Source organism: Rattus norvegicus, chromosome 8, assembly GCF_036323735.1.
Source record: "Rattus norvegicus strain BN/NHsdMcwi chromosome 8, GRCr8, whole genome shotgun sequence".
Lineage (NCBI taxonomy): Eukaryota > Metazoa > Chordata > Mammalia > Rodentia > Muridae > Rattus > Rattus norvegicus.
The window spans coordinates 77,462,823-77,489,734 of NC_086026.1; the positions used below are offsets into that span (position 1 = coordinate 77,462,823).

The window sequence follows — 26,912 nt, forward strand, 5'->3', positions numbered from 1 at the left end:
AGGGAGATGCTGCCTTCCGGCGCTTTAGAAAGTACTCAGTGGTTGGATTAGATGTGATTATAAGAGTTGTTAAGATAAACAGATACTTTGTGTCTACCCAGTTGTGTTTGTGCTGGGAACAGAGCTACAGAGCAAGAGAACATCTCAGTTCTGGCAGACATCAGAAACGGAATACCTCTCTGAATTGAGCTTGGAGGGAAGCAAACCAGGGAAGGCACTGGTGCTGGGTGAAATGAGGGAGGGGCAGGATGGGAACTGGAGTAAGGCCCAGGAAAGGATGGTGTGGTCCCAGGTCAGGGAGGAAGGGCATTGGCTTCCAGAGAATCTGGCTACACTGGAGGCACATGTCTCTACTGATGCTGTAGTCTCCACACGGGGCTTCTCTCTCTCTCAAAAAAAGATGAATTATTCATTTATGAAACCATGAAGGCATAATACTATATTTTTTCTTGCATTACATAAACAAATTATTGATGGTTTTCAGGTTGCTCTCAGTCAAGATGACTTGACAGTTTTAATGAAAATTTTGCTAGAAAACCTTGGGGAAGCTTCTTCACAACCAAGCCCTACACAGTTTGCACAGGAGGCTGCAAGAGTGAAGAGAGATACTCGGAGTGGGCCTGACTGTCTTAAAGGTAAAAGCTGATGCGGATTTTTCTGTTAGCTCCCTAGCACAGTGTGCGTAAAAGGATCGACTCTTCCTAGTGTTTACTGCGGAAGGCCTGCTAGAGTTGGGGCTGCCTACTGAAGTGCCCAGGGGAGGTTGTATGTGCTGTCTATGGTGAGGGGAGGTTCAGTTGTTATTGCCTGCATAGTGAGTATGGAAGCTAAATTTACCAGGGCACTGAGGTGGTCTACACTGAGGGAAAACTCAAAGCAGGCAGGCAGTGGATAAGATGTCAGAATATTTTAGAGAGAAAGGGTCTTGGTATGCTGACTGGATCTTGAGGAAGGAAGGTATTCTCTTACAGTAGCAGCTTTATGCCTGGCCTTAGTGGAGAATCATGCTGTGAGTGTGCAGGACAGTTTTGGATTATTAAAATTAAATGTCCTAAGAGCTCTGTGGCCTCTAAATCCAGCCATTTAAAGTGGTATAGGGAATATAATTTCAGTACTTTTTCTTTTCTAATTGTTTTTGAGGAAGGCTCTCATTGTATAGCCAAGATGGCCTCAAGCCTGTGATGGTTCTGCTGATTGAGTCCCTGGGGGCTAGAATTACAGGTGTACTCTACACTTTCCATTATTTAAAGCCATTGGCATGGCTAGGATGTTTTTATGAGAGAGTGAATGGGTGATGTTTCCACAACTAAAGCAGGATAAAAGGCCCTTTGTGTCCATGAACACCTCTAGACTGCTCTGTGTGCTTTCTGAGACTCAGGGCATCGAGGTAACTGCTGAAGCTGCTATCAGTGATTACTTTTATGACATCAGCATTGCGTCTGTAATTTAGGCTAGGCCTGCTTTGGGATTCTAAGAGTGTGTGAAAGAAGTTTTTGGTTTAAACAGATGGGACCAGACTCATCGAGTCTGGGTTGTATTGGGTGTGGACAGATGCTAGATAAGTAGACTGTCATTAAGTTAGACAGGACACTGGAGATGCGCAAACTTTGGCAAGTAATGGTCTTATTGGATTTAGCTGTGATCAGATTTGTGATTCTGGTTCTCACTTTCTGGTTAATGGAACACCTGGGAAAATACAGATGTGTTCAGATGCAAACTGCAAATACAATGAAGGTTGGAACAGAAATTCTTTTCTGCAACCATGGAGCCCAAGCCCCAGGTTTTTTCCGTCCTGCCATCCTGCAAAGCCTTTATTTTCCAGTAACTTGAGGTGACTTTCCTAAAGAATGGCCCCAAGACTCTGGAAGGACTGTAGAGCTGCTATATCAGAGCACTGAAGCAGGACCTTTTCTGTGTAGCCTGCCTGTCTAAAGATAGGAAGGAAATGAAGTTACTTCTGGAGTCCTTCATGTCAGCATTCCAGCGGGTCCCATTGTGATGTGCCCCAGCGCTGCTAGTGTGCTATATTCTGTTCTAAGATGCAGGAAAGATCGTGGAGTGTCCCCTTGGCCCACAGAAGACCTTGGCCAGCCTCTCAGTCTGGGCAGCATTTGACTTCACTGTATACTCAGTTTCTTTTCTTTTCTTTTCTTTTTTTTTTTTTTTCTTTTCTTTTTTTCAGAGCTGGGGACCGAACCCAGGGCCTTGAGCTTGCTAGGCAAGCGCTCTACCACTGAGCTAAATCCCCAACCCCTACTCAGTTTCATAATGTCGTGAGCATGACTGAACCAGTTAGGACGAATGTATGGATGTGCCGTGGTTATTTGGTTATTGCAGACTGCAGGCACTAGTGTTATTTTGAAGGGGTGTTTCAAAAAGTTGTCTTGATATTTATAAGATCATTATTTTTTCTGTAGTCTACCTCTGACACTTTGCCCTTTACTAAATATATAGTGATCAGTCATTGCCATTTTTATTGTCTGGAGAGTTACTTAAATATGGTGTAAATTTAGAATAATAATTTATCCTCTCAGCTCTGTGATTTTCTTACTCATGTTTGAACCATCAGAACAAGATCTGGCAGAGCCGAAGCCCCCCGGGGACCAGACTGTCACTCTTCAGTTTGATTTCCACTTTGACTCTCTTTCCATCGTCCTCTACAACAGTGATGGCTGCCAGGTAAGGAGGGCATTGCTGCTGCCACAGGTACATCCTTTGCTCCTGAGAGCATTCAGCTTTTGAATGTTGGCAATTTTCGTTCTAAGTATTAATAAAACTCAGGGCATCTACAAACCACTGTTTGACCTAAAAATGTGCCTGTGTCTGTAGGCTGCTGTGTTTCTAATCCTGCCGGGCTAAGGGTTTTTCTCTTTCAGGAACACAGCCACAAATGCATTCTCTCCATCACTAACAGAGAAGTTTTACATTTGACCGACAGGCCATGTGTTTAATTTAATGCATCAGTAGTCATCACTGTTATGATGAATAATTTAACACTGTCTTTGGAGCCTCTCATGATTATGTCTCAGTCAGTGATAGATAAACATTCATATATTAGACCCAAGTACTTTAGAAAGCCGCTTTGCATTGCACAATATCTTAAATATTTTTTATTTTATAAATTAGTTATGTCAATTCCTATACGTATCATATAAATACCCATCATCTATATTTATTATAGGTTTCATAACCATGTTCATGTGCATTTTTTTTTATTAAGAATATTGATTTTGTTTGTTTGTTTTGTTTTGTTTATTTTCTGAGTCAGGTTTTCTCTGTATAGCCTTGGCTGTCCTGGAACTTTCTCTGTCAACCATGCTAGCCTTGAACTCACAGATATCTACCTGCCTCTGTCTCCCAAGTGCTGGATTTAAAGGCATGTGTCACCACTACCTGGCATGAATTTGTATTGAAGTTTAACAACATATTCAGATTACAGTTTTCCTTCTCTCATCTCCTCACAAATCCTCCCCACCTCCCACCTCTTCAATGCTATAACTTCTTCCTCTCTCTCTTTGGAAAACAATCAGGCAAATATAAAATTACATACATGTACATGTACACACACACACACACACACACACAGATACACACACACACACACCCTTGATACATGCACACACAGAAACCACACCCCCCAAAAACCCACAAAACCAGAAACCTTCATATATAATCAAAAGACTTATAAGGTTAGAGACAAAGCCTCCCAAAATACCACTGAGTTCATTTTGAGATGGCTGTCTACTTTTAAGTGGGGAGGGGCTCCCTTAAGTGTGGTTTGCTTACTCAGTAAGACTCCATTGGAGAAAACGAATTTTTCCTTTATGAGTAGTTCTCAATTGGAACTAGTTTCTTTTTTGATTTTTTTATCTTTATTAACTTGAGTATTTCTTATTTACATTTTGATTGTTATTCCCCTTCCCAGTTTCTGGGCCAACATCTCCCTAACCCCTCCCCCTCCCCTTCTACATGGGTGTTCCCCTCCCCATCCTCCCCCCATTACTGCCCTCTCCCCATTACTGCCCTCCCCCCAATAATCACGTTCACTGGGGGTTCAGTCTTGGCAGGACCAAGGGCTTCCCCTTCCACTGGTGCTCTTACTAGGCTATTCATTGCTGCCTATGAGGTTGGAGCCCAGGGTCAGTCCAGTTCATGTGCATCTTATATGCTAATTTGCACTTTATTTTCTAGAAGTCATACAATGTTTATATATTTCTACAGTTGAGCTTTATGATAATATCTGTCACTTATGCATTGAACTGCCTAAGTCTCTAGCCCATGGTGTTCATGCAAGCCTCAGCAAATGCCTTTACTGGCAGACAGTGAAGGTTACACACACTCTTTCGCTTAAGGACAGTTGTCTGTTGATCTAGCCTTAAGATGCTGCTGCTGTTTTCGGCTTCTTTCTTTAACCTTACTCATTCAGACCCTGCACACTGTCACTTTTCTTTTGGTGAGTATCCCCACTTTCCTGTCATTCTCACTCCTTTATTTCAGACTTTGTATTTTAGCTCACACGTGTAGTGCAGTGGCTTCTTTATCTGTACTAGGCAATGCACAGTTTGTGTCCTTGGTGATTCTCATGGAGCTACTTAGAGTGTCTCATTTTGCTTAGAAACATTGAATGTTATACTACATGATCCTCACTTTATCTAGAAAACACTTGTGCCAGATCATCTGTATCAGGGATTGATTGGAAATGTCTGCATTACAGGCATCAGCTGTGTAACAGACCATTTCTGTCAGTAGTTACACAAGTTTGTGTGTCAGTGTTTATAAGTTAAAAGCATTCTGTCAGTAATACTACCATCCACAGTGCCTCACATTCACTGTACTGTCTGGGATCAGTACACATGTTGAGTAGTGCCCAGTGTGCCCAGGGTGCAGACAGATGCCTTAGCACATACATGTATTCACCTATGTTTGTGTACTCAGTTTCATTTAAGTGGTTCTGCACTTAGAAACTTTGTTAACTTTCAAGCTTTGAGTTAAGGAATGTGCTTAAATGAATTTATGTATTATTTAAAGGTTTTGTATTCCTTTGCTTGACAAATATATTGCAGGAGTCCAGACTTTCATTTCATAATGACAGTTTCCGTCTGGGTGAGCTCACACTACACCTGATGGCTTCTGCTGGGAAGATGTTCAAGGATGGGTCTATGAATGTCAGCCTTAAACTTAAGACATGCACTCTTGATGATCTCCGAGAAGGAATCGAGAGAGCGACATCCAGGTTTGTCAGATCAGAGTTTGCCGTGCAGAGTTACAGGTGGATGCCAGCCTGCCTGCCATTGTGAGGAGTGGGATACTCAGGAGAGTCTAGCCTTTGCTTGTAGTCTCAGAAGTCAGTTGCAGGAAGACAAAGGGCCCTCTCTGATTCCTCTGCCTCAAACTTTAAATGAAAGGAGAATTAATAAAACAAAATGCCAGCTTAGCAATGAGAACCAAAGGAGTTTGTGTGGTTAAATCCATATGGGTTGGTAACATATTTTTCCAGATTATTACCAGTAGGCAGAATTATCATTATTGTTTTAGAATCCTTAAATTCATGCATCCCTTTGTTTTCTTGTTCACTTTGTCATTTAAAACAATTCTACAGAATTTCTTTAATTTTTCAGCAGGAATATGCTCTGTAGTATCACCATATTATCAACCCTTTTTGGAAAAATGAACTTGTATCAGTCTGGTATGAAATTTAATTTCTCAAGTTATGTGTCATATTTTGTACTTTTTTTGTGTAGGAAAGACTATGTTGCTATTTAAACTTGGGGACAATTGACTATTTTCTGGATTCTGCTGAATGTTGTGTTTTTCAGAGAATTGAACACATAAGGAAAGTGTGCTGTCTCATGACCAGGTTTTCTGGTTATAAATTTCGTGTCCAGGGTATCTGTTCACAGTTCTTTACACAATTGTGACTGATTGATGAAATTATCTCGTTTGGTAGCCTAATCTCTCTAGCACTTGTGAGGATGTGTAGGAGCCATCGTAGGTCCTGATCAACACTTGTTGGTTTGGGTTGCATTGAGCACTAGGGGAATACACTTTATAGGGCAATTATTTTATATAGATTCCTTCAGGGAAGGCTTATTTAGTAGAATAAAGAGGTCATGTTACACACTGACGGACTGCATTCATGCATTGCTAATTGCTCAAGATCATTTTCAGAAGTCCTTGCTTTTCCTGGAACTGCATTATAATTACAGAATATCCCATAATGCTTAATCACATGAGTCTTTCTTTGAAGATTAGGCAGCCATGTCTTGGTTGCTAATTGGGTGATTAGGTTCCAATTAACACTGTTGTATTTCTATTCAGCCTAGCAGCAGAAAGGTGAAAGGAAGATGATTAAGATGCAAGGAAACATTTTGATTCCTTTATTGTTTTACTCAGAGGAGGGCCAGATAATAAATGACATGCTTGTTTTTCAGGATGATTGACAAAAAGAATGACCAAGACGGCAACAGTTCTATGATTGATGTGAGTTATAGCCAAGATAAAAATGGAAGCCAGATCGATGCTGTCCTTGACAAGCTGTATGTGTGCGCCAGTGTGGAGTTTCTGATGACAGTGGCTGATTTCTTCATCAAAGCTATGCCTGAGAGTCCAGAAAACATTGCAAAAGATATACAGATTCCATCAAGAAAGACTGCCCCAGGGAGAGTTAAGATGGAGAAAGGTTAGGAGAACTTGAGAACTTACCTGTCTGTCCTGAAGATGTCTGTATCTTAACAAACATTAGAAATAGGAGAACGAAGAGGTGGAGAATTTGAGGAAGTAAAATTAGGCTTTTAGATTTAAGCATATTCTTTGTAAAACTCCAGCAAGCAAATGTTTTTAGTGAGGTGTGACCTCATGTTCTGTGATGGGGCAGAAGCTGCTCTGATTCCATTCAGTTTTCTTCATCCAGAAACAGAGGCAGTTAACCAAATCAGGGGCAGAGTACTGTTTTATAAAGAATCATTTGTCCAAACAAGATTATTTGAAGAATTCTAGTGCATTGATGGTAGACAAACTAGAAGGAGGAGGCTGGGACAGAAGAGGACAAAGGATGGCTGATGTTTGACTCTGAGGAAGCCTGTGAATGCCTCTAGTAGGAGAATGGTGGAAGCCATTTTCAACTTGGTAGTTTTTATATTCCAGCTTTATCAAATAGATTGGCAATTTTCTATGTTAAGTTTTAAATTGCTTTGAGATTGGGTATTTGTTTTGTTTAGTGTAAAGCCTGGCAAACTTACAAACTGAGCACATATTAGCAAGATTGGAGTTTTATTTTACCATTTGCTGTGATGTTTTGAATAGTGGTCATACCTGATAATGTCATGTTGACTTCTATAAGTCTGTACTGTGGATCATGTGGCACAGAGAGTAGTCTGTTGGGTGAAACTGAAGTAAACTGGTGACAGGTTCCTTTCCTTCACCAGAGGCTCTTCCTGGCAGCTCTTGTATTCTGTTCCTTGTCCCAATAGCATTACTTAATTACTGACGTGGGTTTATTTATATGTGCACACACCTGGATTGCATCCCAAGAACCTTCCCAAACCATGTCATTTCTATATCCCAAGTAGGAGTGACTGACTTTGGCTTGGTTTCTAATTGGATTTTTTTTTTTTAATGGAATCAGCAATGGATATATGACCCATTGTGAAAATTTATATTAAAACTTTTCTGTCCTGCTGTTTTTTCAGATGACTCTGTGAAACCAAATATGACTCTGAAGGCCATGATAACAGACCCAGAGGTGGTGTTTGTTGCTAACCTGACTAAGGCTGATGCTCCTGCTCTCACGGCCTCATTCCAGTGCAACCTCTCCCTCTCAACGTCCAAGCTCGAGCAGATGATGGAAGCTTCTGTGAGAGACCTGAAAGTGCTTGCCTGCCCTTTCCTCAGAGAAAGGAGAGGGAAGAGTGTCACCACGGTGAGAAAGACTGTGGATGCTGGCAGTGTAACTAGTGTGAGGGTGGGGTCCTCGCAGGCTCTGCCTGCCGGAAGCCACAGACAGGCTTTCAGGATCCTGCTTTGAGGTTCCATGATGTTAAGAGGCTCAGTCATGGCCTCTCGTGACAGAGTGGGGCCTCTCCAGATGAACTCTTTCAGCTTTTCATTTCTTCTTTGTAGTAAAACCAGTAAGTGAATGAAAAGCAAATTTGCTATGAAAAAAAATTTTTAACTGGAGTCATGTGACCAAAAGAGGTGGTTGTATTTGTTGCTAAAAGTTAATTAAACTTATGCTTTGCATTATTATTGACATTCATGATTTTAGTTAATTACTTCAGTTATACCAATTATTTTTAGTGCCATATCTGTGAGTTTATGATAAGAGAGTCTTACATTGCTTGACTCACTTGCAGCATTGTTTTAAATTTGGAGAATTTTCAAACTATGTTCCTTGCAAAAAGAAGTGAAGCCTAGGCTTCTGTGCTCGATACTGAAGCTGACAGTAATCACCTCATTGAAGGCCACCATAGCCATGCCATTGCCATGGCCTCGTTTATTAAGAAGCAAAGTTACTTTTTTTTTCATCTTTAATGAACTCTAACTCTTTAGTCATAATATTCCTAGCAAAGTTACTTTATTTCTTCAATGACGTATGTGAGAGTCCAGGTTTCATAGCTCACTGCTCATCAAGACTGAAGAGGACGTTTGTCCTCAGAAGGACCATCTGTGTACGGTATTCACAACCCTGTTAGTCTTCATGAAACGTTATGTACGAGGTACACCTAGGTGTTAGCTCCTGTTTGTAGCTACCCCAAAGGTAGATTTCATGCAGGGCATCATTTAGAACAATTGTTCTCGACCTCAGTCCCTTTAGAGGTCACATATCAAATATCGTGGATATCAGATATTTACATTATGTCTCATAACGGTAGCAAAATTGCAGTCATAAAGTAGCAGTGAGAATAGTTTTATGGCTGGGGCCACTGCAGCATGAGGGTCACAGCATTCGGGGGGTTTAGAGCACTGAGATGGGTGTTCTAGCAAGAAGGAAAGGCTTCGGGGTGGTAAGCCTGCACCCCTATTCCTGCTTTAGGATTTGGAGTGAAGACTTTTCCCAGGTCTACTTGAAGTCCTTGAATTGCCCGAGTGGTGCAGAGTGGGGGTAGACGAGCTTCACTAGGAGCCTCCGCTGATGTGTCTCTGCTTGTAGTAAAGCTAGAGTGGTTCTGATAAGTGTGGTAGCTAAGGGATCTGTTCCTGGAGATGTGACTTCCTCTTTCTCTTTCTAGGTGCTACAGCCCTGCTCCTTATTTATGGAAAAGTGCACATGGGCTTCAGGGAAGCAAAACATAAATGTTATGGTTAAAGAATTCGTAATTAAGGTTGGTGCCTCTCATACACATTCTCTGGCTGAAGGTTCATTTTTACTTTGATGCAGTATTGTATATTTTCAGTGCTATACAACAGCTGCCTTTATGTGTCTCTCGCACCCCTTGTATTAGTGCTGCACACTTTCTTAGAAATCAGGAGAGCTTGGTCACTTAAGCATCTTTTCTTTAATATGCATGCTTATTAGTGTTGTTTTATAAAGGGCCATTTTTGAAATAATTTTATAAACCTTTTTTATTTATTACTCTGTGTGTGTGTGTGTGTCTGTGTGTGTGTGTGTGTGTGTGTGTGTGTGTGTGTGTGTGTGTGTGAGAATATGCGTAGCATGGCACCATGTAGAGTTCATAGGACAACTTTCTGGAGTCAGTTCTTTCCCCTACTGTGTCTTTCAGGGATTGAGCTAAGGTTGACAGGCTTGCATGGCAAGATTCTATCCACTGAGCTATCCTATCTGCCTATAATAATACTGTTTATTGGTACAAATTATGAGAGTTTCTCTTTTCTATTGCATGTGTGTGTTGGGGGTTGTGTAGGAGGGGAGAACAGAGATGGCTGGGAAAAGAAAGGGTAGTGAGATGAAGTTGAAATTATTTGTAGTTATTTGTTTGACTTTTATTTGCTATTTAATTTGATTCAGTTCAATAACTTTGGTCAGATATTCTCCCTGGCTTGCAGATATGCAAATGGCAGGTATATATGTGAGATGAATGATAAGAATTTATTGTGTTTTAAACCATTATATATTGACAAAACCTCCAGTTTTTCTAGTAGCATTCAGATTCTGTTTGTCCATTTTCTTATGCACCACTCTGTGTGTGGCGGGTGCATGGCAAGGCAGGAGTTGGTCTTTGGTTTCTTTCTCTCGGCCTTATTTTCTTGAGATAAGGTCTCTTATTTATCCCGTAGCTCATTGGTAGGCTGTGTTACCTGTTCAGCTGGCTTACAGATCCTGTCACTCCTGGCCTTTCACGTGGCTGCTTGAGATCTGAGCTCAGGTCCTCATGGCTTTCACAGAGAGTGCTTGACACAGCCTGCATCTCCTAGCCTGGCCTTGAAATTCTTTAAGCTTGACTTTGTGTCCATTTATGAGTGGAAAATATAGGAGCATTTTGTTTTTCTTTCTTCCCACAGTACGAAAACCATGCAGGGCTTTGTGCCAGTTATGATAGGGGCTTCACTTTATAGGTCAGAGACAGAGAAGGATTGACTTGAGGCTTAAATGGAGTTCATCTCTAGTATTGTATAAATAACAGTGCATCTTCTCAACTTTAAAAAATGTTGTATTTTATTAAATTGCCTTAAATCATATTTTGCTAATTAGTAAATTTTCTAGTTTAAATAAATGGGATGCTAAGTGGAGCAAAGCCTCTTTGACTTTATCTGCATTTTCTCTAAGACACTAGGTTAACTGCTGGGACAACAGTTCTTATCTGTATCTATATTTTTATGTATTAAATAAACATTTTAACCTTTTAGTTAGGAGGCAGAGTCTTAGTTCCTAGCTCCAGCTGGCCTTTTAACTCACAGAGATCCTCTGCCTCTGCCTCCCTAGTACTGGAATTAGAGCTGTGTGCTACTACACTCTGCCAGACATTTTCCTTTATGCAGTGTGTACAACTGTCCTGTGGAGGGCATTGGGTATCCCCAGTTCTATCACAGGAGAGAGTTAATGACACACAGAGGAGAAAGACCAGTGGACATAGCTTTCATGCAGGTAGTACACAAGGCCTGGCATACAAGTGAGTGCACAGGGAAAGCTGTCTGCAAGCAGGGCTTCTTGAATTAAGTTTCCAGACTTGATAGAAGTTGGATGGTTGGTGAAGAGGAGGAAAAGGCTATCCAGATATAACTGAGGCAAAGTCTGAAGAAGTTGAACTCAAGAAGAACTTTGAGAGTGAATCCCGGTGGCTGGACAGATGGTGTGATAGCGTGTAAGACAGCATTTGCTAACTAACAGTAGGTGATATTCATAAGGCAAGGGAAAATAAAGGCCTTGGGTGATGTTAGGTCAGCAAGCAGTGTATGCCAGAGGCTTGGTTTGGTAATGTGTTAATTCTGTTTAGCATATTAGAAAGTAGATGATATGACAAATGGATAGTAAAGGAATCCTTCTATTTACCCTGCTGTGTCTCAAACTCTGGCTACCCAGTTGAACAGACCTCACAAGCAGCTTTTTGCATTGCCAAAGAGAATTTGAATTTATATGGAGAATGCTGGAAAGTTACCAGGGATTTTAACTCAGAAATGACTTGCCTAGGTTTGGCTTTAAAGTAGTTGTTCTGGTGGCATTTTGGAGGATGTGATGAGGGTATTAGGTGGATTAAAGGTTATTATTTTTATATCGCTGTGGCAGAGATCATAAGAGTAAGCCAGGGCATTCTCCAGAGATAAGCAGGTATAATTTCCTAGGACTTGGGGTATAATAAATTGTCCTCCATCTCAGCCTCCTGCTTCTGACCTTGATTAGTAAAATTAACTAGGAATACAGTGAAAAGTTCGGTGTGTGTGTGTGTGTGTGTGTGTGTGTGTGTGTGTGTGTGTGTGTGTGTTTGTGAGATGACATGATCTGATTCTGAATTATTAGTTTCTCCATTGGGTTTTGACTGTTGACACAACATGAATTACTTAATTCCAGACCACTGGAGCAGAAATCCTTGTGTAGTTAGTTGAATTCCTGTTCTCTTATTTTTTCTTTGCTCAGAAATATTTATGATATTTAAATTTAAGTTACTTAATTGCTAACTTTTAAATCATATATTTATTTCTCATTTGGAAAGGAATCTATTCTAAATATTTTTCTGCTCTCTTTTTTAAAGATCTCACCTATAATCCTTAATACTGTGATGACAATCATGGCTGCTTTGTCTCCAAAGACCAAGGAGGAGGATCAGGAAGACACTGCTGAGGAGAAGGACAGTCTCTGGGCCATCAAACCTATTACTGACTATAACTCTTGGTTTCTCGGTGTTGACATGGCAACAGAAGCAACAGAAAGTTTCAGAGACTTTGAGCATACACAGATAGAGGAAAATTGTGTGGTCGCTGTGGAGTCAGTTCAAGTCACCTTAGAGTGTGGCCTTGGCCATCGAACTGTGCCCTTGTTACTGGCCGAGTCCAGGTTCTCTGGAAATATTAAAAACTGGACTTCTCTAATGGCGGCTGCTGCTGACATGACACTAGAGGTATGGCCACATTGGAAAGTACCATTGCAGGAGGATGCACGACTGTAGGAAGTGCATAGTCTTACATTTAATGTGATACTGTAGAATATCCGTGATTGTTATTCTTAAAGTCTCCTGCTTAGTAATTCATGACAGTCGAGCAGTGGGAGGGGGAACTATGTTGTGTTTTATATGTGTTTCTTTAGGTGGGGTTTTCAAACGTCTTTTGATATAAAGCAGTAGCTGATTGTATAATTATGTGATTGATGTTGAACAACCAAGTAATCCGTCTTTTGCCGTCCCAGGTTCACTATTATAATGAGACCCATGCCGTATGGGAGCCACTGATCGAAAGAGTGGAGGGGAAAACACCATGGAGCCTAAAGCTTAATGTAAGGAAGCCAGTGCTTATGCCCAGCCTGATGCCCGGAGCCGTCCTGCTAGAGGAGATTTAAGTTCAGGGATTTTCAAAATTTGGTCTAGGGTCCGGGAAACGCCTTAAAGTTCTCGAGGCTGTAACTCCCTCACAGTAACAGTGAGACATCACACTGGTCCTGTCTCCTCATGAGTGTACAGTTGACTTCTGGAGAGACTGAATACAGAGTTCAGCAGGTGGGATGTGTAGCAGAAGTGAGCATCACCTGCTCCCTGCAGGCCCTAAACACTTGTCCAGACCGATATTCATATTTACGTTTTCAGGATTGTCTCCCATTAAAACGCCAGGGCTGCCTCGGTTGGTTGAGCATTTCCTTCCTGTGGCCATGTGCAGAGAGAAGCTACCATTCTTTGCTCAATCACAGAGCTGCTCATATGGTTGCAGATAAGCTCCTTGAGGATCTGTATTGTAAGATACCCAGTTCAGCCACATCCCTCCTTCCGTGTCCAGCCTTAAACAGCTGCCCTTGGTTAGTTGGCTGGTAAATTCTGTGTGCTGTTTATCTCCCTAGGTAAAGAAGAACCCTCTCCAGGATAAAAGTTTGATGCCAGGAGATGACTTTATCCCTGAGCCACACACAGCAGTTCATATTTCTTCGGGATCCACGATGAACATCACAATATCCAAAAGTTGTCTTAATGTTTTCAACAATTTAGCAAAAGTATGTGTGATTCTAGTCTGGAACATTTCACGTGGGCTTTAGGAAAGAAACTTGTATGGATTGGGTTTTCGTTTTTTTTTTTTTTTTTTTTTTTTTGTCATCAAAATAAATTTTGGAAAACATGTAGCCATGCTAAAGAGCTCCTAGAAGTAAGTACATTGCTGAGGTTTCACTGGGCTGCGTTCCTTTGCAGGGTTTCTCTGAGGGAGCGGCTTCTACTTTTGACTACTCTCTGAAAGACAGGGCTCCTTTTACAGTCAGAAACGCCCTGGGTGTTCCCATGAAGGTGCAGCCCAATCGGAACCTCAGGGTGATGGGCTCCCCTGAGAAGAGTGACGTTTATGATGTGGGCGCAGGTCAGCATTTGGAGCTGGAGTACGCCAGCCTGGAACCTTCGCGGCAAGGAAAGCTGTCGCTCCTGAGCCGACAGGAGAGCACTTTCTTCACCCTGACCTTTGGTATGTATGCCTCGCTCTGTGTTTTCAGAGCTTTGCAGGGATAGGGCAGCGCGTTCTTGATAAAGCATCCAGTGCCATTTTGCCAAAGATATCCCAGGAGACATTCGTCAGGGTTTCCAATAAATAGTTATAATTCATCTGGATTTCTTCTAAACGTAAGATAGACTTTAATAAGAGCCTTATAAAGCTTGATTATGCCAGAAATAATAAGTATTATGTTTCCAAAAGGATGACCATTCAGTTAGGAGAGAAAAGCGGCCATACTCAGAAGTAAAGTATTCACGGTGATGTTACCATTGCGAAGACAGGGAAATTGTTATCTAGTTGAAAGAATAAAAAAAAAAAAGTTTAATTTTATTTTACTTTATTTTAATTTGTTTGCTCCATGTTTTTGTTAGTTATTTACTTTACATCTCGATCGCAGCTTCCCCTCCCTCCTTTGCTCCTAGTCCCTCCCTCTCACCTCATCTCTCCCCCCCCCCCCCATCTACCCTTCCTTCCCTTCTCAGAAAAGGAGAGGCTTCCCATGGGTATCAGCCAGCCCTGGCATATCAAGTTGCAGTAAGACTATACACATCTTCTTCTCTTGAGGCTAGGGCAGCCATGTTAGGGATCCCAATCGGATCCTCAGGGTGATGGGCTCCCCTGAGAAGAGTGTGTCAGACAGAGCCTCTGCTCCCACCTTAGGAGTCCCATATGAAGTCCAAGCTGCACAGCTCTTGCATATATGCAGAGGGCCCAGGTCCGTCCTATGCATGCGCTCTGGTTGGCACTTCAGTCTCTATGAGCCCCTATTTTGAAGATGTTAGTTGATTCTGTAGGTTTTCTTCTTGTGTCCTTGACCCCTCTAGCTCCCACAATCCTTCCTCCCCCTCTTCCTTAGGAATCCCCAAGCTCTGCCTAATGTTTGGCTGTGGGTCTAGGCTCCTGGCTGCAACTGTAGCAGACTGTTGTTAGTAGTGTCAGTAGTGGCCTCCTCTCATGGCATGGGTCTTAAGCTGGGCCACTCATTGATTTGCCCTTCCCTCAAGTTCTGCTCCATCTTTTACCCCTTCACATCTTGTAGGCAGGACAAATTGTGGGTCTAAGGTTTTGTGGCTGGGTTGGTGTCCTAATCTCTCCATTGGAAGTCTTGCCTGGTTACAGGAGATGGCTGCACATCCCCCATTGCTAGGAGTCTTAGCTAGGGCCACTCTCATAGATTCCCTGGGAGTTTCCATTGTCCTAAGTTTCTAGCTCATTCTGGAGATGCTTCCCACCATCTCTGCCCCTACCAGTCTGTTGTCTCTCCCAGTATTCACTCCCTTACTGCCCCACCCACCTTATCCCTCCTGTTCCCATTCCCACCCCTCCCCCATCCATATCCAGGGTCTGTTCTATTTCCCCTTCTCAGGGAGATTCAAGCATCCCCACTTGGGCCCTCCTTGTTACTGAGCTTTTGTGGATCTGTGGTTTATGGCAAGGTTATCCTGTACTTTATGACTAATATCCGCTTACATTTGCGTACACACCATGTTTGACTTTTTGGGTCTGTGTTACCTCTCTCAGGATGATCTTTTCTATTTGTTTTAGCACACTTACCTCCTCATTGCTTGTAGCAAAAGTTTTATATTAGTAATTGTTTTTCTTTTTTTTATCTCAGAATCTTAGAAAAACATATTTCTAGTAATGAGAAAACATACCCTTGTTATTACTGTGAGGAGTAACTATTTTAAGTTATTTATTTTATGATGTTTTTCATGCATGTATGTCTGTGAACCATGCATACCTAGTATCCTTGGAGACCAGAAGAGGACCTTGGATCCTCTATCACTGGTATTACAGATGGTTGTGAGCTACCATATGGGTGCTGGGAATCAAACCCAGGTCCTCAACAAGAACACATGTACCTTTAACTGCTGAGCCATTTCTCCAGGTCAGGATTGGTTATTATTAAAACATAGATATATCTAATTCTCTTCCTCTTCAGTACCACATGGCTATACAGAAGTGGCTAGTGTTCCTGTTGCCAGGCCTGGTCGGAGATTGTATAATGTACGGAATCCCAGTGCCAGCCGTTCAGATTCTGTGTTGGTACAAATTGACGCTACAGAAGGCAATAAGGTGGTCACTCTCCGCTCTCCTCTGCAGGTAATGCTATAAGGTAATGTGTCCCCTTGGGAATGCCAGGCAGAATTCAGTCATTTAGCTGAGACTGGGATGTGCAGTAAGCAACTCATTATTCAGAAATAAATGCCAAAGTGAAGCAGAGTCTGCTACTACCCCATTCTGTTAGTGTGGTTTATCTTACATGGCTTGAAAAGCAGGTGTGTGTGTATGTATGTATGTATGTATGTATGTATGTATGTATGTACTTACCTATGTAAGACCAGTTTTTCTGGCCACAAACCCATAAGCATTTAGTATTTTTCTTCAGAGATTTGAAACATTTAAACATCTAAACATTATTATGTTTCTTTGGAAATTTCAAACTTAGACGCTATGATAATGGATGATTGTCAAGTAGGATAGCCACACGCTCTTAGTATACCATCACTTGAGGCCATATTTTTTTCTGATGTATGTAAGATGTTTAGAATGACCTCATGTAAAAAAAGAAAGAGAAAGGCAGTTTAATCTATATAAACGTTTTTCTTTCTGCTCTTCTGGTTATACTAAACCTTTTAGTGTTTCCAGCATTAACTCCAGGCTTCAGTATGTGTTGGTGTAAGGAACACTTCTCCCCACCTAACTCGTGCATACAGATTGGGACTCATCTACGATTTGGAACCCTTTTTAAGTTGTTTTTAGCTGCAGCACAGAGCCCAGCGCAGACAGGGAAAGATTTCCATGGCTTTTCTGGTTTCTTTGTCACACGGTGTGTTAAAGGGAGGTTGTAATGGAGAAAACATGGCTGAAATCTTCATGAGTGGTACATCTTCAGTGGTGGCATATACTAACTGTATACACATGTCATATGTAGATGATGTGGCAATGCCGATTTGGAACTGTCACTTAAACATTGAACGACACTTAATCATAGTGTTTATAGGTAATGCTTAGATACCTAAATATTGTTGGTAGCCAATGAGAATAACTTCCAATATTAAGTTGAAACTTCTCAGATCTAAAATAAATGTGTGTGCTACTAATGCTTTCTATTCAGCTAATGTATAATTTTAAAAGTTATATATCTATGCCAACAGATTAAAAACCACTTCTCAATAGCATTCATCATCTACAAATTTGTCAAGAATGTTAAGCTGCTGGAGCGCATTGGGATAGTGAAACCCGAGGAAGAGTTCCATGTGCCTTTGGATTCCTACAGGTGCGCATGCCTGTGTGTGTGCACGCCTGTGCATGTGTGCACGCCTGTGCATGTGTGCACGCCTGTGCATGTGTGCACGCCTGTGCATGTGTGCACGCCTGTGCATGTGCTTAGCTTCCAAATGGGCTGCAGGTCGGCAGAGCTGGTATGGATGGGCGGCGCTGCTAAGGAGCTTAAGGATTTTTAGGGTCTTAGAGGGTGCTGGGGTCGAGTCCAGAGTGTGAGTGCACACGTCAGCATGCTGTGTGTGGAGACACTATAGTGAGTCCTGTGAATCTGTACAATGAATGTGGGTTGTTAGTTACAGAAAGGAAACAAACTCGTGTATTCTTAGTTTTATGAATTGTATCTCTAGTTTAGGGAGAGTAGCCTTGCATTTTTATTGTTCTAATCATACCACAGCCATTTTTAGGACATATAAAATTTATTCTTTTGATCAGAAATACATGTTATCATTGAATTTACAATATAATTTCTTCATCTGGTATTTGATACTTTGTAATTTTCTAAGAGTATATATTTTATTAGCTTGCCTTTATAGTTAAAATGAAACTATTTCAAGTTGTCCTTCCTCTGTCAGTAGCTTTGTTGCTTGGTGCATATTCTAAACTTTCTTATCAGTGGTTTCTATGTTTGTAAGAATATCGGAACCCACCTTATAGAGAGATCGTGAAGAGTCTGAGGTTCTCTTCCATGCCTTCTGCCTGTAGATGCCAGTTGTATGTTCAGCCGGCTGGCAGCTTAGAGCAGCAGTACACACAGTCCACCACGTACATTTCCTGGAAAGAGGAGCTTCACCGTAGCAGGGAGGTCAGGTGCATGTTGCAGTGCCCTGCAGTAGAAGTCAACTTCTTACCGCTCATCGTGAACACGGTTGCCCTGCCCGATGAGCTGAGCTACATCGGTGCCCACGGGGAAGACTGGGATCCAGCCTACATTATTCATCTTTACCCTCCTCTCACCTTGCGGAACCTTCTCCCGTATTCGATAAGATACTTACTTGAGGTATGTGTCCTGCATTTGGTATTATTATTGCTATTATTACGCAGTGTAAATTCGCATTGTTCTATGGTGTTAGTGTAAGTTGGTGTTTCATGTTTCTAAGATGTGTTCATTATAGCTAACCTGGCGCAGCATCAGTGGTTAGGCCTCATACTGTGTGTTTTCTGTATTAGCATGCTTCAGTCCTCACAGAGGCTTTGGTAGTGGGTTCAGTCCTTTGGCCCTTGCTACCGAGTCATAAACGGATCAAGGGTCTGATCCAGGTCTGATAGACAGTGGTAAAGCTGGGATTTACGCCTTAGCAGTTCAGCTTCCCCTTTTCTTTGTTGTGCCTATCACCAATTAAAAGCCCAAGCCATCTTTTTATTATGTTGTCTTGTTACCTAAAGGAGGGAAGGATGTAAACAGGGAAATATCTCATCCTGATGTTTGCCTTAAAGTTTGTGCTGAAAATAAAATTCACTATTTGCCATGTGAGCACATGGTGTATTATAAATATAATCAAATGTTTACATTATAAATATAATTAAATTTACGCACTCTATGATGCTTTAAAATGCAACAACCTTAGGAGTGTTTGGGACCTAAATGATTCATTTTCTTTAGCAAACACTGATCCATTCCTGAGTTATAGAGACAGAAGTTAAATAAATTACCCAAATATCATCCGTATAAAGAAATTCTCAGTAAGGGAACCCGGTTCCTATTGTTAGCATTCATAGTTTTAAAAGACTTTTTTTAAGTGTGTATGTGTTCATGACTGAGGGCAGTGTCCAAGCAGTCAGAAGAAGGCTCATTTTATAATCCAGCTCTGATGGGAATAGCTGGATTCCAAGATTCAGTCTTTGATTCTTGACATAGACACAGATTTTTCTCAAAACTTAGGATGGTTTGCCTACAGGATAGCAAGAAGACACTCCCACTGTGGCTGTGAAAGAGGGTTTCCTTCAGAATTCTAGGAATCACTGAGAATTTCTAACATATAAGCATGGTTAGACTTGGCAGTCAGGCTTCCTTGAACTGTTGAAGATACAGATTTTGTTAGTAAAGGGTGTACTCAATAAACTTGGTTTTGTGTGGTTGTTTTTAGGGAACTGCAGAAGCCCATGAACTGGCAGAAGGCAGCTCTGCGGACGTTCTGCACTCGCGGATCAGTGGAGAGATCATAGAGTTAGTCCTGGTGAAATACCTGGGCAAGAACTGGAACGGACACTTCCGCATTTGCGACACACTTCCCGAGTTCTTCCTCGTGTGCTTTTCCTCAGACACCGCAGAAGTGTTGACTGTTGACCTGTCAGTTCACGTCAGGCGAATTGGCTGCCGGATGGAGCTGTCTGTCTTTAGCCCCTACTGGCTAATTAACAAAACCTCTCGGGTTCTCCAGTATCGCTCTGAGGAGATACATGTCAAACACCCAGCTGATTTCAGGGACATCATTTTATTCTCTTTCAAGAAGAAGAACATTTTTAGTAAAAACAAGGTATGCTCTAGCAAGTTAAAATAGGAAAGCTACTAAATCTAGAGAGACTTGGGAATTTAAAAGCATGCTTGGCTGTGCGTGCATCGCTCTTGGTATAAATTAAGTCCAAGAAGACTCTGAAGACTGCAGATTCTAGATGGACATTAGGAACTTGCCGCAGCAGTCAGCTGAAGCAGGGCTCCTCAGATAACTGCTGTCCCTGAAGTTCTGCCGCCTGGAACAGCTTTGTTTTATTTTATTTCCTGCTCCTGTGCTGCTATGGCATGAGCAACACTCAGCAGTTGAATTGGGCCTCCTGTGCTTCCTAAGCCAGCTTTTAGAGAAGAAGCCCCGTGTCCAAGCATGGTCGGTGCTCACTCTTCCACTTTACGTGTGCTGTGCCCTCCACCCCAATTGCTAGTCCCCCAACACTACCTCTCTTCCCTGTCCTGCCTTCCCTGTCGTTCACTCTTAGACACTGCTCATCACTAATGCACTGTTTACAGTTCTGTTTACAGTGACTCTATATGTCCCAGTTCTGTTGCTTAGAGTCACGGGGCTCAAATCTCAGTGTCCATTATTGTCACCTAGATGGCTTTGCAATCATTTGAGGAATCCTGTCCTTGGGTTCACTTTCGTGGTTCTGGACAGAGCCTGAGAACGTCTGTCTGGAACAGTCTCAGGTGCTGCTTTGGTGTGGGAGCAACTCTTTAGAGTGCAGATCAACTCATGGCATTCATGCCTCTGTGTGGGAGCTTGAGTTATCCTCATGTTTTTAATGACCTTGGCGGATGGGTAGGGGTGAGCTGACTAGAGGGGCACAGGTCAGTCTCTTCTGAAGACTCCACCTAAATCCCAGAGCTGGAACACCACTGTCCTCTCCCTATTGTGCTTTGCACCTCTTGTGTGGTGTCATAATTATTAGAACCTGCTTCCTTTTATGTTGAGTTCCGTGCTCACTGAAGTGGCTGCTGTGTTCTGTGCTCTAGCCTTCCACAGTGTCTGTCCTTTAGCACCTGCTGAATGATGTGAAAGTTGTCTTTTATTTGATGAAAACTTTGAGAGCTTTTTTATCTGTCATAAACCTGGCATTGGAAAAATTTAGTATTCTGAATCCTTTAAAGTCGACATGAAAGTCATGTCTAAATTCATTTATTTTAATTAAATAATTAAAGATGAATTTTCATTTATTGCCAAGGTAGATGGGATGATCATGACTATACTTCTCTTCTTTGGTGCCCTACACCCATTCAATATGGTTGTGACTGCATTTTTCTGTGTCTAGAGATACTGGAGAATTTTCCAGAAGTGTAGCAATTTTTCTGTGAAGTAAAATTAGTTTCATCTTTTAGGTTTCTTACATGATATTATGTATTCTCTGGTGTAGGTACAGTTAAAAATTTCAACTAGTGCCTGGTCCAATGGTTTCTCACTGGACACCGTGGGAAGTTATGGGTGTGTGAAGTGTCCTGCCACCACTATGGAGTACCTGGTAAGAGCGTCTGCTTCTGACCTTTGGTTTTATTTGCTTTTCCACACTTCAGTGAGCAAGCCGGCTCCTAGAGTGCACAGAAGCCTAAAATCAAAGTAGTCTTTGGAAAACTGTCTGTAGATTTCTATGAATACTGTATCAAAGCAGAACTTGAATTTGTCAGAATTTAAACATGTTGAATTCACTGGATTGGGCAACTTTAGTAATATTCAGGATATACTAAAATCTTCATTCCCTATACCCTGTCAGTTATGTCTTAGATCTTAAGCTTGACTATATTGAAAATTTGAATAATCTGATGCCACATGACCCTTTTACTGCTACTTCAGTATTCTTATTGGTAACAGACAAAGCAATAAAATTTAAGCCTCCTAACTATGAAGCAGTTAACATTTAGATTAAATAAAAAAACTAAACAGTATATCTGTAGTTACCAGTTGTCATCGAAAGTGTGATCTGTGTTCCGTAGTTAATTTCTGATAACGCTGATGTGAGAAATCAGATCTTTCTCTGAGAGACAGTAGTAGAACGCAGCTCTTATTAGTTACTTTAGTTAAGAATTCCTACTTTATAGATCTTGAGGTTCCTGTGTGAGACCTGTCTTTATTTTTGACTCTGAATAATGAGGAGAATGATCTTTGTTTCCTTCCCTCAGGTCGGGGTTAGCATCAAAATGAGCAGTTTTAATCTCTCACGAATAGTCACTCTGACTCCCTTCTGTACTGTTGCAAACAAGTCCTCTTTAGAACTAGAAGTTGGAGAGATTGCTTCAGATGGTTCCATACCAACCAACAAATGGCACTACATTGCTTCTTCAGAGGTAAATTTCCCTAAGATCTGGCTGATTCATATCTATATCTATATCTATATCTATATCTATATCTATATCTATATCTATATCTATATCTATCTATCTATCTATCTATCTATCTATCTATCTATCTATCTATCTGCAACAGCAGCTCTGAAAGATCTGTATTTCACCCGATCAGAAAATATGTGGTAATATTTACTGTTGGCTCAGTCTAGATGGCTAGTAGTCATTTTCTAGTTATTACCAAATGACTAACATTGATGCACGAACTTGGCGAGACAAAGAAGCAAATGCCGTGAAGAGTGGAGATTTCAGGTACACAGGATATAGAGGCATCTTCATCGATAAACTCTTGAGTTTCTTATAACGTAATTGCTTCAAGTACATATTGATTAATAGATTTTTATTCCGATGAATGCACTTTGGTTTCATGGTTATGTCAGTAGTGGATTTTTTTTGTTTGTTTCTTTTTGTTTTTTGTTTGTTTGTTTGTTTGTTTTTTTAATGGGTTCTTGCTGTGTAACCCGGGCTGGCCTTAAACTTAGGAACCTCCTGCTTCAGCTTCTGGGTGTGCCACCCACCCACCCTGTCAGTGTTTTTACTATGAAGTGTAGAGGACATTTAAGTAATTTTAATGATATTTTACTTAAATAAGATTTAACCTTGAAAATTTGATTACCCAGTGTGCTTAAGGAGCCAGTGTCTTATGTGATAGCACAGTTTTAAAACCGGTATATACTTGTTTTTCAGTGCATTCCATTTTGGCCTGAAAATTTGTCTGGCAAACTTTGTGTGAGAGTGGTGGGCTACGAAGGCTCTTCTAAGCCATTCTTTTACAACAGACAAGACAATGGCACTTTACTGAGCTTAGAAGATCTGGTGAGTCTTCATATTGTGTAACACAGTGTCTCTGACTTTTAAAAGTTGACTAAATGTATTTCTGTGAGCCATGCTGTAGAGATCTGGAGATTCCTTGTAGGGCTTCTGTGGGCATTTTAATGCCAACATATGTTTGCAAGGACCGGAGCCAGTGAGAACTTCAGAGAGTAAGGGACCGGAGCCAGTGAGAGAGAACTTCAGAGAGTAAGGGACCGGAGCCAGTGAGAACTTCAGAGAGTAAGGGACCGGAGCCAGTGAGAACTTCAGAGAGTAAGGGACCGGAGCCAGTGAGAGAGAACTTGAGAGAGTAAGGGACCGGAGCCAGTGAGAACTTCAGAGAGTAAGGGACCGGAGCCAGTGAGAGAGAACTTCAGAGAGTAAGGGACCGGAGCCAGTGAGAACTTCAGAGAGTAAGGGACCGGAGCCAGTGAGAGAGAACTTCAGAGAGTAAGGGACCGGAGCCAGTGAGAGAGAACTTCAGAGAGTAAGGGACCGGAGCCAGTGAGAACTTCAGAGAGTAAGGGACCGGAGCCAGTGAGAACTTGAGAGAGTAAGGGACCGGAGCCAGTGAGAACTTCAGAGAGTAAGGGACCGGAGCCAGTGAGAACTTCAGAGAGTAAGGGACCGGAGCCAGTGAGAGAGAACTTGAGAGAGTAAGGGACCGGAGCCAGTGAGAACTTGAGAGAGTAAGGGACCGGAGCCAGTGAGAGAGAACTTCAGAGAGTAAGGGACCGGAGCCAGTGAGAACTTCAGAGAGTAAGGGACCGGAGCCAGTGAGAACTTCAGAGAGTAAGGGACCGGAGCCAGTGAGAACTTGAGAGAGTAAGGGACCGGAGCCAGTGAGAACTTCAGAGAGTAAGGGACCGGAGCCAGTGAGAACTTCAGAGAGTAAGGGACCGGAGCCAGTGAGAACTTCAGAGAGTAAGGGACCGGAGCCAGTGAGAACTTCAGAGAGTAAGGGACCGGAGCCAGTGAGAACTTCAGAGAGTAAGGGACCGGAGCCAGTGAGAACTTCAGAGAGTAAGGGACCGGAGCCAGTGAGAACTTCAGAGAGTAAGGGACCGGAGCCAGTGAGAACTTCAGAGAGTAAGGGACCGGAGCCAGTGAGAGAGAACTTCAGAGAGTAAGGGACCGGAGCCAGTGAGAGAGAACTTCAGAGAGTAAGGGACCGGAGCCAGTGAGAACTTCAGAGAGTAAGGGACCGGAGCCAGTGAGAACTTCAGAGAGTAAGGGACCGGAGCCAGTGAGAGAGAACTTGAGAGAGTAAGGGACCGGAGCCAGTGAGAACTTCAGAGAGTAAGGGACCGGAGCCAGTGAGAACTTCAGAGAGTAAGGGACCGGAGCCAGTGAGAACTTGAGAGAGTAAGGGACCGGAGCCAGTGAGAACTTGAGAGAGTAAGGGACCGGAGCCAGTGAGAACTTGAGAGAGTAAGGGACCGGAGCCAGTGAGAACTTCAGAGAGTAAGGGACCGGAGCCAGTGAGAACTTCAGAGAGTAAGGGACCGGAGCCAGTGAGAGAGAACTTGAGAGAGTAAGGGACCGGAGCCAGTGAGAACTTGAGAGAGTAAGGGACCGGAGCCAGTGAGAACTTGAGAGAGTAAGGGACCGGAGCCAGTGAGAACTTGAGAGAGTAAGGGACCGGAGCCAGTGAGAACTTGAGAGAGTAAGGGACCGGAGCCAGTGAGAACTTGAGAGAGTAAGGGACCGGAGCCAGTGAGAGAGAACTTGAGAGAGTAAGGGACCGGAGCCAGTGAGAACTTCAGAGAGTAAGGGACCGGAGCCAGTGAGAACTTGAGAGAGTAAGGGACCGGAGCCAGTGAGAACTTCAGAGAGTAAGGGACCGGAGCCAGTGAGAACTTCAGAGAGTAAGGGACCGGAGCCAGTGAGAACTTCAGAGAGTAAGGGACCGGAGCCAGTGAGAACTTCAGAGAGTAAGGGACCGGAGCCAGTGAGAGAGAACTTCAGAGAGTAAGGGACCGGAGCCAGTGAGAGAGAACTTCAGAGAGTAAGGGACCGGAGCCAGTGAGAGAGAACTTCAGAGAGTAAGGGACCGGAGCCAGTGAGAGAGAACTTGAGAGAGTAAGGGACCGGAGCCAGTGAGAACTTCAGAGAGTAAGGGACCGGAGCCAGTGAGAACTTGAGAGAGTAAGGGACCGGAGCCAGTGAGAACTTGAGAGAGTAAGGGACCGGAGCCAGTGAGAACTTGAGAGAGTAAGGGACCGGAGCCAGTGAGAACTTGAGAGAGTAAGGGACCGGAGCCAGTGAGAACTTGAGAGAGTAAGGGACCGGAGCCAGTGAGAACTTCAGAGAGTAAGGGACCGGAGCCAGTGAGAACTTCAGAGAGTAAGGGACCGGAGCCAGTGAGAGAGAACTTCAGAGAGTAAGGGACCGGAGCCAGTGAGAGAGAACTTCAGAGAGTAAGGGACCGGAGCCAGTGAGAACTTCAGAGAGTAAGGGACCGGAGCCAGTGAGAACTTGAGAGAGTAAGGGACCGGAGCCAGTGAGAACTTGAGAGAGTAAGGGACCGGAGCCAGTGAGAACTTGAGAGAGTAAGGGACCGGAGCCAGTGAGAACTTCAGAGAGTAAGGGACCGGAGCCAGTGAGAACTTGAGAGAGTAAGGGACCGGAGCCAGTGAGAACTTCAGAGAGTAAGGGACCGGAGCCAGTGAGAACTTCAGAGAGTAAGGGACCCGAGCCAGTGAGAACTTCAGAGAGTAAGGGACCGGAGCCAGTGAGAACTTCAGAGAGTAAGGGACCGGAGCCAGTGAGAACTTCAGAGAGTAAGGGACCGGAGCCAGTGAGAACTTGAGAGAGTAAGGGACCGGAGCCAGTGAGAACTTCAGAGAGTAAGGGACCGGAGCCAGTGAGAACTTCAGAGAGTAAGGGACCGGAGCCAGTGAGAGAGAACTTCAGAGAGTAAGGGACCGGAGCCAGTGAGAGAGAACTTCAGAGAGTAAGGGACCGGAGCCAGTGAGAGAGAACTTCAGAGAGTAAGGGACCGGAGCCAGTGAGAACTTCAGAGAGTAAGGGACCGGAGCCAGTGAGAACTTCAGAGAGTAAGGGACCGGAGCCAGTGAGAACTTCAGAGAGTAAGGGACCGGAGCCAGTGAGAACTTCAGAGAGTAAGGGACCGGAGCCAGTGAGAGAGAACTTGAGAGAGTAAGGGACCGGAGCCAGTGAGAACTTCAGAGAGTAAGGGACCGGAGCCAGTGAGAACTTCAGAGAGTAAGGGACCGGAGCCAGTGAGAACTTGAGAGAGTAAGGGACCGGAGCCAGTGAGAACTTCAGAGAGTAAGGGACCGGAGCCAGTGAGAACTTCAGAGAGTAAGGGACCGGAGCCAGTGAGAACTTCAGAGAGTAAGGGACCGGAGCCAGTGAGAGAGAACTTCAGAGAGTAAGGGACCGGAGCCAGTGAGAGAGAACTTCAGAGAGTAAGGGACCGGAGCCAGTGAGAGAGAACTTCAGAGAGTAAGGGACCGGAGCCAGTGAGAGAGAACTTCAGAGAGTAAGGGACCGGAGCCAGTGAGAACTTGAGAGAGTAAGGGACCGGAGCCAGTGAGAACTTCAGAGAGTAAGGGATCGGAGCCAGTGAGAGAGAACTTGAGAGAGTAAGGGACCGGAGCCAGTGAGAACTTCAGAGAGTAAGGGATCGGAGCCAGTGAGAGAGAACTTGAGAGAGTAAGGGACCGGAGCCAGTGAGAACTTCAGAGAGTAAGGGACCGGAGCCAGTGAGAACTTGAGAGAGTAAGGGACCGGAGCCAGTGAGAACTTGAGAGAGTAAGGGACCGGAGCCAGTGAGAACTTCAGAGAGTAAGGGACCGGAGCCAGTGAGAACTTGAGAGAGTAAGGGACCGGAGCCAGTGAGAGAGAACTTCAGAGAGTAAGGGACCGGAGCCAGTGAGAACTTCAGAGAGTA

General features: G+C 43.2%; 1 protein-coding gene and 1 long non-coding RNA gene across 6 annotated transcripts in view; one reads left to right on the forward strand and one right to left on the reverse strand.

Annotated features, from left to right (window-relative positions):
• Vps13c (vacuolar protein sorting 13 homolog C) overlaps positions 1-26,912 on the forward strand; it is a 173,511-nt gene that overhangs the window by 103,324 nt on the left and 43,275 nt on the right. For 4 of the 5 annotated variants that reach the window (XM_056984521.2, XM_056984523.2, XM_056984522.2 and 1 more), the window contains 17 exons: positions 485-635; positions 2,570-2,679; positions 5,064-5,233; positions 6,432-6,679; positions 7,689-7,918; positions 9,228-9,320; positions 12,144-12,509; positions 12,794-12,880; positions 13,436-13,585; positions 13,779-14,043; positions 16,013-16,173; positions 17,229-17,350; positions 18,061-18,355; positions 19,443-19,832; positions 21,199-21,303; positions 21,959-22,123; positions 22,868-22,996. In XM_056984521.2, coding sequence (XP_056840501.1) covers positions 485-635; positions 2,570-2,679; positions 5,064-5,233; positions 6,432-6,679; positions 7,689-7,918; positions 9,228-9,320; positions 12,144-12,509; positions 12,794-12,880; positions 13,436-13,585; positions 13,779-14,043; positions 16,013-16,173; positions 17,229-17,350; positions 18,061-18,355; positions 19,443-19,832; positions 21,199-21,303; positions 21,959-22,123; positions 22,868-22,996 — 3,237 coding nt within the window. Of the gene's footprint in view, positions 1-484; positions 636-2,569; positions 2,680-5,063; positions 5,234-6,431; positions 6,680-7,688; positions 7,919-9,227; positions 9,321-12,143; positions 12,510-12,793; positions 12,881-13,435; positions 13,586-13,778; positions 14,044-16,012; positions 16,187-17,228; positions 17,355-18,060; positions 18,356-19,442; positions 19,833-21,198; positions 21,304-21,958; positions 22,124-22,867; positions 22,997-26,912 lie in introns of those variants that run through there. The other variant, XM_063266344.1, reaches the window with a different exon arrangement.
• LOC134480070 (uncharacterized) lies at positions 14,187-18,182 on the reverse strand. Its single transcript, XR_010054208.1, has 2 exons — positions 18,006-18,182; positions 14,187-14,363 (listed from the first exon to the last, which is right to left on the reverse strand). It is a non-coding gene; the product is annotated as an uncharacterized LOC134480070 (long non-coding RNA).